Raw genomic sequence first — 12,709 nt, 5'->3', positions numbered from 1 at the left:
GAATCCAAACGTGAGCGTATATATTACTTACTAAACCTGCAATAGTATCTGCATCAGATAAAAAAACAAAAGACTATCAGGTGCAACACTTCCAGCAGTGAACTGAGCTTTTCCTGCAGCACCTTCACAGGAAGGGAAACAAGCTTTGCAGGTTCTGTGTTATTGCCCCATAAACAGGCCGGGTGGCCTTCACAGAGGAACACAGGTCTAACACAGGCCAATAGTGTGCGACAAATCGTGACTCATTTGAATATTTTCTATGCTGACTATAAAAAAAGCTAAATTTGACTTCACCACACAATGAGCTGGATTTTAAACATACAGGAGAAACGGTGATGAGATGCAAGGAGAGCTCTGCAAAAAGATCCAGATTCCTCTGCAGAGCGTGAGGAGTATCTGTTCTGCTCACACACCACATATTTCACCTTTTCATTCAAAACTCTGGACCTTAAAACATTAATCATCACTGAGCTGTTCGGCGCATAAAGCGAGCGTATGCAGGTTATCAGGCAAACCGACGTCCAAGCACGACTGCAGGTGTGAGGCTGTAAAATGTGAGCGTTCAAACAGTAAAGACAGTTTCTGAAACACTGATGCAGGAAATCCTTCCTCTTTATGGAGAACTCATCAGCGTGCTTGGTCAGATGAGGCCTAAACTTTAACGGCTTTTCTTATAGTTATATCACGTTTAAATGCAAATTAGATTCAGTTATTTTATTTCTACAGCACCAAATCGCAACAGTCGCCTCAAAGTGCTTTATACTGTAAGGTAGACCCTACAATAATACATGCAGAGAAAACCCAACAATCATATGACCCCTATGAGCAGCACTTTGGCGACAGTGGGAAGGAAAAACTCCCTTTTAACAGGAAGAAACCTGCAGCAGAACCAGGCTCAGGGAGGGGCGGGGCCATCTGCTGGTTGTGGTGAGAGAAGGAAGACGGGATAAAGACATGCTGTGGAAGAGAGACAGAGATGAATAACAATCGGCCTACGAGAGACTGACCGTGGTCTCCTGCTCGAAGCGTCGGTAGATCTGCTCCTTCTGCTGCTGCAGCTTGTTGCTGAGCTGCTGCTGGGCCCTCTGCTCCTCCTTCTGCAGGAGACGCAGCTCCCTCAGCTCCTGTCGCCTGAGGAGGAGGGAGGATGTTAATCACGTGTCATTTTTTAGCGTGACACAGTCGGGTTGTGCTCTAAGCTGCCTGTATGACTCATTTTCATAATATTTGCATTGAAGTGGCGCCTGCCGTTTATGCAAAAGCAGGGACTACCTGAGGAATCTCATCTCCTCGTTCTTGGTGTCATTGTCTGTGATGATCTTTGATGTCGTGACGCTAACTTCCACTCCATCCACAATGAATTTGCGAGTCTTCTTCAGCGTCTTCTTCTGCCGCTTGGTGTCCTGAAAGACCCCAGAGGCGAGTTTTTAGATGCCTCTGTGACATTTTGTCGTTGCGAGTGTGTGGACTGTGTGCGTTACCTGTATGGAAACAGATCCAGCCTCTTTTGCTTTGGACAGGAAGCTTGAGATGGACAGATTCAGGTCTACGCTGCTGTTATCTGCAGCTGAGCTGTTTCCAGAATCAGAATCTCTCTCTTTGTTGTCCTTCGCTCTGTCTGGCACCGTCTTCTCATCCTTCTCTGTGGGCTTCTCTCCATCCTCCTCCTTCAGGACAGCGTTATCTTGATCTGGTAGTGTCAGAGTCACTTTTAGATGCTTGTACCGATCTTCCTCCTCCTCTTCCTTCTCTGCTGGAGTGTTTGCTTGCTCTGTGATGGGCGTCTTTTCCTCCTGAGAAGCCTCAGTGACCTTTGAGCGCTCCTCATCCTCAGCTGTGTCCACCTCCTTCTCATCCTCCACAGCTAGTTCCAGCTGCTGTAGTTCCTTAGCAGGTGTCTCCGGCTCAGACTCTGGTGGGGAGATATCAGCCAGAGGAACTTCTGGGACTTCTTCCTCTACCGGCTTCTTTTCTGCCTCTTCATCCTTAACTGGAGTGTTTAATGCCTCCTCTGCAGGCTCTGCTGCAGTGGGAGTAGGAGCAGGAGCAGCAGGTTCCTCTACGAAGCTGGTGCTCACCACGTGGTTGGCCACAGGGAGATCAGCAGGTATGGGCAAAGGAAGAATTGGCTCTGCCTTCTCAGGGACTGATTCCAAGCTGGAGGGAGAGAGGGGGAGCTTCTCATCCTCAGAACTGCCGACGCTGACATCAGAAGGAGCGCGTTTATGACCCTAAAGAAGAGGAGGAGGAGGAAATGGAGACAAATTACTGTGTTGGAACTCACTGTGACCGTTCTCCTTATAAACTAAAATCCTGGCTGCATTAGACAACGTTGCAGATTCTCCTCCACAGTCGGTGTGATTGTGCAGACAGACTAACACTAAAAAGAAGGATGCTCACTGTGTTTCACTGCAACAGCAGGACATTAAAACTTGCATGCACCTCTTATCCTTTAAATGCATTTCCAAGTAAGGCACTTCATGCAAGCTGTAGATCAATCACTGGTTTATAACTGAAATAAGCTGCAGGTGCAGCTGTAAGTTAAGAAATGAAACAGCAGGAAGCTCTTTTCTGGCATTAAGCTTCACGTATTTGTCACACCTACAAACACACAGATTCACAGTAGTGCAGCACAGGTTCCATATCCACTCACCAGACGTGCCTCTGTCTCTTCCTCCTCCTCTTCTTCTTTGTGCTCTTCTATCTCCTCGGTGACCTCAGCCTTCGCCTCAGCGATCAGCTCCCTCAGTGGCCTACTGTCCGCCACACTGGACACGAATGAATGCTGCTCGTAAGAGAAAGAAAAACACCACAACAGGAAATGAAGACTATTTAAAAAAGAAGCACCCAGTGTGGGGAACATGTTGTGGTAAACTCTCCATTTTAACTGCCGACCGAGATGCAAACTCTTCACAGTACATCAAAACAACCTGAAATAACCATTTCAGCTTTTACTCTTCACCCTTCTTCTTTCTTGCGGTCCGAGCGCAAAAACCAACAAACACATCAGCACGCTGTTCAGAGAGAAACGCTACAGCTCACCTTCTTCGGCTTAGAAACCTGCTGCACATATTCGATCGCCGGCCTGAGAATATGTAACTTCTTTGATATCAAAACCTTCATCGGCGGCAGACCGCTATTTTCTATTTTTAAGCCCATTGAGCTCTTCGTCCGCACAGAACAATCCGTTAGCCTCGGCGTGCTCCGGTGTGTACCGACGTGTCCTCTCTGTGAGTAAGTGGCTCAGACGTGGCCGAGCACCTTAAACCCTTTGGAAAAAGAAAAGCCCGCTCTGCTGACGTCAGCTCAAGCACACGGGGATGAGCCTCGCTGGGACAGTCAGTCCGACGCCGAGCAGGTAAACAGATGCCGGCCAGCTTACGCTCTAACGGCAGGTGGGCCGTGGGTAGGGGTTGGGGAGTGTCCAGGTGTGGGGCTTAAGGAAAAGAAAACAAGTGCTCAGGGGTTTAGCTGGAGAGATGTTTGAAACAAAGGTACCTGCAGAAGCTGCATCGCACTCCATCTGTTGTCGATGTTCTTGTCCAGGCAGCGCTTCAGGAAATCGCTAAATTCTGGAGACCTAAAGGTGGAAGTCATAAAATGATGCAGACTCCAGATTTACAGCAGAAGTTCACATTTACAGCCTGACGCAAAAATAATTTTGGTTTCTACAGTTGTGAATTTATTTATTTAAGTGTGTGTGTGTGTGTGTGTGTGTGTGTGTGTGTGTGTGTGTGTGTGTGTGTGTGTGTGTGTACTTTAAGAAATAATATGGTTATGGTTTTGTGGTAGCAGTAAAAAAAATCCAACAACATAAATAAAGAAGATGTGCAGGAAGTAAGAAGCAAAGTTGTGTTTTACCAGCGTGACGGCTGCATCAGCGTCGGAGGATCGGCCTTGGCTATTTTCAGCAGAACTCTCATGGGGTTCATCTCATGGTTTGGCGGCTCAACCTGTGCCATCTCGATCAGGGTGACCCCGAGGGACCAGATGTCAGCCTTGTAGTCGTACGGACGGTCCTTGGATGTCTCGCACATCACCACCTCTGGAGCCATCCTGGAGTTAGACACAAGAAGAAAAGAAATCTGAGCTCCCCTCTTTTTAACGCTGATGCGTGTGTTTCAGTTTTTATAAGCAAAAGCTTTTTTGTTTTACATTTGACTCACCAGTACGGCGTTCCAATGAAAGAGTCTCTTCTCTGGAGTGTTTTGGTGTTCTTGGCAGACACACCGAAGTCCGCTGGAAGTCATGTGATTCAAGCAAAACCAGAAATTAGCCAGAGGAATGTCACTGTCATCACTTATTTTCCAAATGCAGCCTCAAAAGCCAAATGTTCAAAACGGAAAACGGGTCCTGAGAGGTTCAATCACAGATTTCTGGGCATGAACACGACATAAAACCTCATCCTGCAGCTACACGTGCATGAAGGCATCATTCTTTGTATCATGAGTGAGTCACGCTCATCCGCGTCCCAGCAGGCAGATTAACAGGCACCTCTGTGTGTGTTATGTCACTGGACAAAATGCTTGCTGTGTGTCATTTCCCCAGTGACTCATCCCCGTGTAAGTAAGTGTCAGCGCTGCATCTGCTGAGGATGTCGGCCCAGACGCTGAGCAGCTCCAGCGAACAGCCTCTGCTGTTACAAAGGCTTTCCAATTTTTGGTCCCCACAAAGATATGAATACACGCTTAAAAACACACACACACACACACACCTGTGAAACTGTTATATAACATGTTGAAGAGTCTGAGCTTGGACAGGAGTGTGAAAGAACTGAACCAGGCACAGTCTTTATCGCAGACTAACAACTTTTGCACACACTCTTCTGTTAGTGTGTATGTGGTGTGTTGTGAGTGGTGTGTATGGGTGTTTACTAGCTGACCTTTGCTGTGCAGCCAAACTACAGCTGACAGTTAAAATGAGAAGTCAATGAGGCTTAAAACAGTCCCTGACAAGTTAATCTGACTCGGCATGAGAACAAATCAAAGCGTTTGAAGAATATTCCCACAGCATGGTGAGTAACCATCAGCCTGTCATTGCATTGATCATATTACTGATGTCAGCGTAACGCTGATGGGAACGGCCCAAATACACCTTCCTGACGTGGGAGTCGACCAACATCATTACTCCCTCCATCATCATCATCGACAATACAAGAAGATACTAAAAGCCAGAAGATATTCAACGAAACATCTGGATGGAGCTGTGCCTCTCTCTGAATCATAAAGATAAAACCACATTAGCAATGAAGCTCAAAGCACCAGCAGGATCGAAGGAGTTTAAACAAATCTCCCTTTAGTTGTGACCATCTCTCCTCCCTCCAGAGACACAAGGTCATCATGTCGTTACCAGCAGAAAAAAAATCAGGTCAAATAGCGAATATTTGTGTTTCTGGAAAAACTGTTAGAACAAGCTGCACAGAGTCATGAGACAAGTCACGTGATCATCCAAGATTCTTGTATTAGAAAGATTAAAAAGAGGAAAAATCTAGATGATGCCATAAAAAACAACAGTTTTCATGCTGGTTCATCTATGTCAGACTGAACTGATGATTTCTCATGAGAAACAAGCACAAATTCAGTTCTTAGGTTTCTCCCTCTCCATTTTAAACATCCGTGAACTGAGGGTCTGAGTCAGAGTCTCGATCCTGGACTGTTGTTGTTAACAGCTGGGTGTCACTTGGCCCTTACCCAGCTTGACGTCACCGTCCAGCGTGAGGAGGATGTTGCCGGCTTTCAGGTCTCTGTGGATGATTTTGTTTTCGTGGAGGTAGACGAGCGCCTGCAGAGTCTGCCTACACACCACCCTGATCTGAGGCTCTGTCAGGGGTCTCTCCAGCTCTGCGGGGAAAGGGTGAGGGAGTCACATGAAAGCACGGTTACAATTCCTCACATACTAATGCAACCTAATCATAGGTGGTAATGAGGGCTAAAGTTGCATTTAGTGTCTTGGAGAAGAACGCTGTAACATGTGGGTGGCCTGCTGAGAAATGTCTCAAGTTTAAAACTGGCTCTTTTCCCTTAGCTGGTTAGCGCTGCCATGAGAGTAGCTTTCTTTAATGTTATAACCCGTGTGCAACGTGGGAATGCTGACTCACCGAGCATAACAGCATCCACGGCCCCTCCTGCACAGAACTCGATGAGTATCTGCCAACACGAGGAAAGAGAAGTGTGAACACATGCATTTGTTTATGTAAAGCACACGGTGTACCAGTATGTGCAGAGAGGACAGTGCTGCAGAACATCTCCAACAGAGTGCAGGTCATTGACGAGGCGGCGGGCTCCGGTTGAACCCGGTCACCTCTGAAATCTGCTGTGAGGCTCTGGAAGCTTCTCATCAGGGGTCCACATAATAAACATTGAGCCGATGGCCCAGGGCCAGCAAAAAGTATGGTGGGCAGTTTGACTGGATTTCCACAACTCACAGCTACGTTCGCCTGTGAAGCTGAGGTGGAGCTGTAGTCAGGGTGAAGGACTCGGTCACTGTAACGAAGCCTGTCTGGGAACACTGTGACTGGTTGGAGAAGGTTTGCTGGCTGTTGCAAAGAGGCTGCTACACTAAAAACCTCCCTGTGACTGCACTGGTTACCAGCAGGTGTCTGGAGTTTGCATGGAACACATTGATAATCGCAAACTAACGATAAGCTGCAATGAAACTTGAAAAAGTGTGAGCAGAGAATGTTCACCTCTAAAGTAAAAGGTGAACAATCCCAAGAGGAGTCTCCGTTTCTGCTTTATGTCACACTCCTCACAGTTTCCTCCTCCGTTGTGAGGAGTTTGAAGTGAAGTGAAGAGGCAACGATCACCTCTGTGTGATCAACTTCATGCCAACAGCTCCCAGCAGTGCTGAAACAGGTCCAGCCTGGTTCTGGTTCAGACTTCCACGCCCTCGCCGCTCTCCCGGGTTAAACGGGGCGGTGGTCACACTTAATCATCTCTGAGCTTCACACAGGATGAAGATGAGATTTCCTTCTGCGTCCTCACTGATTCACTTTGACGTTCAGATAGTTTATTGGTTAAGGTGGATTGCACACTAACAGTTATAACATTATTAAATCCCAGGACGCGGCTTCTTTTTTAAATATGAAGACGTCACAGCAATTTTATTCTTACATATAAAACTGAAAGTTTTACATTTACTGTAAATGACTTTGAGGAACACCTTCATGGCCCAACAGACGCTGGCTCAGAGAAATATTACTGGAACATCCACTGTACACATTAAAAACACTCAGCAGAGCTCCTACTCCTCCTCATCATCATCATCATCATGTACCCTGATGAAACCACTGTGAGAATGAACGCCGCCTCCTGCATGAATGAAACACTCTGAGCTCTTAAAGGCATTTAGGAGCTGCTGATGTAAGAGGATTGGCCCAGTTGGGGCCACATTGTGGAAAGGCTTCACACAGCTGCTACCTAGCCTGCTTAATCGCTATCTTTCCAGACCTTATTCTGCTAACAGGATTATCTCTGGGCACAGAGGCTCAGGTAGCAATGAGGATGATGTGCAGGAGGTAAGACAAAGCATCTGGAGCATCTTTTGTGAGCTTAGCTCAGCCATGTGGTGTGACGTTCACTCACACACCTGCGGAGATTTGGGGAACATTTGGCTGAACGCCACACCCACAGAAGAGGAAGTAATGCTGCACTTCTGCAATTTTGGAAACCATTGAGAAACGACTTGTGGTTGATCCGTTGGTTATGGCCCAAACTTTTCACACAGGCTCAGCTCGAGGTTAAAAGGAAGTACAGAGGAAGGGGGAAAAAAGACGGGTTGTAACGTAAAGTTTGAATAGCCCTCCAAGACAGCTGAGCTTTTCAAGACTGCTCCACTTCCCAAAACAAAGCCCTCACAGGACACACAATGCCTCCAGTATCAGAGCGGTCTTGTGCGCGCACACACACGGTTCTCGTGTTTCTCTGTAGGCGTGTTGTTGTTTTAGTGGCTCCGCTATCACACAATGGTCCTCACAGTCGCGGCGGCGCGGAGAGGAATCGTGGGCCAGGGCTGTGGCTTCCTCTCCTATTTGTTTATTTGACACATACATGAATGCATGGAGAACTGCGCACCCGCATACTTTCTAATCCATTCATGTGGCACAGAGAGGAAGGATGTGATCTCACCTGCAAGTTCAAGGCCGGGAAGCGGCACAGAAATCAAAGCAGAGCCTCGGAAGTGTTCAGTTTAGACAGCGCAGTGAAAGAGAAACAAAGGTCAGCAGGTGGCATCGATTCACGAGGCAGTTATCAAGAACGTCACCTGCCAGCTCCTCCTGGGTTAATGTGGGATGATTCATGCACCTCCTCTGTGCATGAATGTGGCACCTGTTCAGCACCTGACAGACATCAGCCTCCATCAGGCGGCACTTCTTGTTCACAGGACAAAAGGAAGAAAAGGGCAGAACGCTCACATGTACAGGTGAGCGCGAACGCTCATGAAGGCCCAATCTTCCTTTGAAATGTTAGTGCAGACTCACATTTCCTGATTTAAATCAGACGTGCTTGAGCTGTTTCAGTATGAACTTATACATTTCAGGCTTGGTGCAAGTGGCAGGCTACCTTTTCCCATACGTCTGTTTGATTTGTGCAAAAAACGTTTGTTAGAGTATGGCTATATAAGCTCCAGCAGCTCAGGGACGTGTCTGAATATTTTATTTGGATTTGAAAAGCTCCCAAATGACTGAGGTGAGCCTGCAGCCACAATAGCTGCAGCATGGCTGAACCAATACTGAGGAAAGGTGCTTGTAGTACAGCTACCATCTGTTAATGGAAACACACAATCATAATAACTGACAAGTGACTGAGTTCATCATCAGCAGGCTGCAGTGTTTCAGTGGCTCTGGTGAAGTTGTTGCCTTATGTGCTATAAATAAAGAGCGTTGTTTAGTGTAACCCAATTTGCATTGGTTATTGCGCTCGTGCACACACGCAGCTTAACTTAAACTTCGGTGCTGACTTTGTGCAGTTCCTGTGATGCAGTCTAGGTAAGAGCTTCCAGCGTTTATACTTGTGGTGCGCCTGCTTTGCTCTGCAATTTGAAAGCCACTGGAATGCTAGTTTAGTTAGCAGTGAGGGTTTCTCTTCATCCTTTTCCTGAATGTTCTCTGCTCGTCTGAGGCTGTCTGATAACTTGGCTGTTCATTTGTCATTACTAGTGTATCTTTGTAGCCAATGCCATCGTTGTTCCCTTATTAATGCTGAGGATTTCTTGTTCAGTCTTTGTCTCTGCCAGAGAGTCTAAGAAGCTGGGAAAGAAAGCGACAGAACTTCTTTCAAGAAATGTAAAGAAGTCCAGTTTACTACCAGGACCTGGATGACTGAGAACCTACGCAGACCTGTTAGAGAAGCACACCCATCAGCTACAGCTGATTATTAACGTTTGCCTGACTTTAATCACTTCAGATAGCCAACAGTGAGTCTAGGCTTCCTTCAATGTAACGATTTGAGCATCAATCCAGCCGTCACCAATGACGTAGGAAATCTTAAAACAACTAGAGACAATATCGGCTCTGATAATCAGATGATTCCCAGTGTCATACTAATGCACATTTTCCCCCTCCAGTACTCTGCATCAGTCATGTGACTGAAAGCTATGAGTCCCCCTCACAAGCAGCACATTTATCCAGGAACATGGCCTCAGTCCTCAGGCTACAGTCACGTGTGCTGCCAGCACGTCTGAAAAGCTCATCAGTGTTTACAGCGATGCATAAATCAGCTTCTATGATGTGAAAATACCTAAATGGGTTTTTTTCACTTGAATTATAAATGTCATCAAAACACACTCATCTGTGTTACATAAATAGCTGGGGAGAAAACAAAGGCATTAAATATGAGCTCATATCATAAGCGGATGGATTATAAACCAGTATGATGATTAACAGCACTTTAGGCTCTTAGTTTCGGCAGCTCGTGTGAACTTTGGCCACACATTTTGATAAGAAAACTACAGCAGCGAATACTGGAAGAGCCTCGCACCGACAGCACACAGCAGTGTGTCCCAAAAGCTGCACTGACATCTAGCCGTCTCTAATTTGTGATTCTGCAAGCTTTGTATTGGACCCATAATCCCCCTCATCAGGCAGTCACACAGTGATCACACAGCACATCCTTCTACTCACCCACAGTTTGCTCTCGTAATAGAAAGCATCGAGCAGTTTGACAATGTTTTGGTGCTCGCAGGAGGCGAGGATGTCAATCTCCACCATGTAGTCCTCCAGCTCCTCCTCGGTCTTTGTGTCAATAACTTTGGCTGCAGCGAGGACGCCCGTCTGCTTGTTCTGAGCCTGTAAGATTAAAATATTTTTGGAAATTATGAGAACAAGTAACTTTCCACTCCTCTAGACACTTGTCCTAAAGACTCAGGAGGCCAGAGGTGGTTTATATTAGATCTGAAGTGCTGTTGACCCCAGACCTCAGAGAAATACCTCAAACTGAGATCAATGGCTCAACAACCAACAAACAAACACTGGGCTGTGCTGCAGGTCTGAAAGTGTCAGCAGAAGATGTGACACGTCTCGCCAAAGTGGAAAATTCTCCTGTTTGTTTTGGCTTCTCTGCAGACAGGAAGCTCTCGATGAAGTCGCTGTTGCGATATGGGATTCAGCCACTTCCTGGTGACCTGAGTGCCAAACACTGATGCACCCCCTACAATATACTAATACTAATCCATTCTTCAGAATGGAGAACTCGTATCGCTCTATGAATCAGAGTGTGGGTACTGCCCTGGTGATGTAATGCATAACCGCGATGGCCCAAAGCCCAGACGTATAAACATAAAACTGCAGTTTACTATTTGTGGATCTCCTGCAGCTCGACTCTGAAGTGCAGCACAAACATGCAACAGTTCTTTGGTTTGTCTTTCAACAGAAAACAAACGTAACTAATCTGATCATTTAGGACTTTAATCCATCAAAAAAGACACAGCTTTAGTCATATCTCAGGACCCTACAGTATTAGAGACCACTGTGATGTGTCTGACAGAAAAAGACCTCCAACAGAACCTGGATTATGGAGGGGTGGCGACTTTATACCCTTTAAAGGTGTATAATATTAAATGTGCAATACATGTGAGAACAGACTGATGGAAAAAAGGTGGGGGATTACTTGGCACGGCCAAATTTCCATTATCCCTGCAAACTCCTGTAAAAGGAAGTTTGGAAGTTTACAGTTAAAATATCACAACAGCATATAGAAATATATAGAGGAGGACAAAATAAGTGATGAAAGGCTTGCGGGTGAAATGCTGGGAAACTAGCAACCCTGGGGCTGAATGTGGAGGAAGATTAGGCTTAACGTAAGTATGATACACTGGCCTGAAGTCTTGGGTAAATCCAACTATTTAAAAGTCTCCAAATATAGCATCCGGCAACAAAGGGGGCAAACAGAACATGCAGACTTCCTGGCGTTGGACTCCTGTGTGATAATATTTACTGTCTGTCATGGTAATGAGGCTCCAGCTAGGATCAAATCAAACCACGGACCTAAACATCCAAACCGAAACCTGTCAGCACAAGAGCATCAAAGCAGCACTCTACCTGACACCATCTCTGGCTGTTACAGAGCAGGTGTAGGGGGTGGAAATGACTGAGGTGGCCCTGCTGCTGGCAGGGTGCCCCCAGAACCAAAAGTTCATGCGAGTGGGAAAAACACGAGACACTCCAAAGGAAACATTATCATTAAACCCGAGCAAGAGACGTGTGGCACAGAGCAACGAATGGGTGGTGGAGCACAAAATGCCTACCTTGAAGACTTTTCCAAAGGCTCCATCTCCCAGCTCACCGATGATCTCCCAGATCTCCTCCGGGTTTTCATCCCTGCGGACGTGCTCGTACTGTTTCTTCTTCTTCTCCGCTCCCAATTTGAATATTTTACGAAAATTAAAAAACGACATCGTAGTTTATTCTGCTGGAAAGTTCCTGAAGGAATTCAACTTTAACAGAAGTATGGATTCAGCGTCGGTCTTTGGCTGACCATGTGTGTCATTAGTTATAACGACTATGAAGGCTTTTCTCAGACCTAGCTTAGCCTTTGACACTGTTCTGGACGGTCCACTGAACGCGCTTTCTCACATCACGGGTCATTGTTAACGCCTGAAAACACCAACGGATCACTTAGACGTCTTCTAGTATTTAAAATTCGTCCAAAAAATATTTTCTGTTGCTGTAAAGTAATAAAAGTGTTACTGGAGGCTCGTCGTTGTTCCAACTCCTGGCGACCCACTGGCCCGACAGCCCTGCGGAGCTCTTTCTTCTGCCAAAAGACAAAAAAACACGGGATAAGAGTCCTTCAAAATGACCGAGTCGCTTTCCACGGAGTAATTCATTAGTTTGCTTCAGGGTATAAAAAACACGTACGGTTGGTCCGTGTATTATTATTCGCTAAAACGGTTAAAAACAGTCATCTTTCCCTGGTGTGGGACGGCTTTAGTATTCTAGCGGATTTAGTGTCGGTGCGCGTCCACGAGTGCGCGTGCCGGTGGTCTTTTCTTTCCCAGCTCCTCGTGCCTGAAGGTTGGCGCGCGGATTCCGGTCTCCTGCTGCCCCCGTCTGTCCCAGAGACCGATCACAGCTGACGGTTAAACGGTTCCCGTGCTGCATTCCCACCAGGAAAACAGCCGACACACCCAGCTTTACTCAGTCGTTGTGGTGTTATTGCGTTCAACGGTCTCTGTCATTTCTATAAACAGAACGGTCGGGGTTCTTTGTGTT

At 46.5% G+C, this 12,709-nt stretch overlaps 1 protein-coding gene across 2 annotated transcripts in view; it reads right to left on the bottom strand.

The window, feature by feature from the left end:
* The window catches only part of LOC146708560 (STE20-like serine/threonine-protein kinase), a 21,294-nt gene extending 8,585 nt beyond the window's left edge, over positions 1-12,709 (bottom strand). Inside the window, exons 1-12 of one of the 2 annotated variants that reach the window (XM_085460516.1) lie at positions 12,356-12,709; positions 11,743-12,251; positions 10,121-10,285; positions 6,098-6,146; positions 5,691-5,840; positions 4,167-4,239; positions 3,862-4,056; positions 3,499-3,580; positions 2,654-2,785; positions 1,482-2,231; positions 1,273-1,403; positions 1,008-1,131 (exon numbers count right to left, since the gene is read on the bottom strand). In XM_085460516.1, coding sequence (XP_085316642.1) covers positions 1,008-1,131; positions 1,273-1,403; positions 1,482-2,231; positions 2,654-2,785; positions 3,499-3,580; positions 3,862-4,056; positions 4,167-4,239; positions 5,691-5,840; positions 6,098-6,146; positions 10,121-10,285; positions 11,743-11,892 — 2,001 coding nt within the window. In that variant the 5' untranslated portion in view covers positions 11,893-12,251; positions 12,356-12,709. Of the gene's footprint in view, positions 1-1,007; positions 1,132-1,272; positions 1,404-1,481; positions 2,232-2,653; positions 2,786-3,498; positions 3,581-3,861; positions 4,057-4,166; positions 4,240-5,690; positions 5,841-6,097; positions 6,147-10,120; positions 10,286-11,742 lie in introns of both variants that reach the window. The other variant, XM_085460515.1, reaches the window with a different exon arrangement.

This window comes from Copadichromis virginalis, linkage group LG6, assembly GCF_057382275.1.
Source record: "Copadichromis virginalis isolate Kocher_CV1m ecotype Utaka linkage group LG6, C_Virginalis_male_GT1.1, whole genome shotgun sequence".
In the NCBI taxonomy this organism is placed as follows: domain Eukaryota; kingdom Metazoa; phylum Chordata; class Actinopteri; order Cichliformes; family Cichlidae; genus Copadichromis; species Copadichromis virginalis.
The sequence above is the reverse complement of the archived record's forward strand: the minus strand, read 5'-3'. Positions and strand labels throughout refer to the sequence as shown.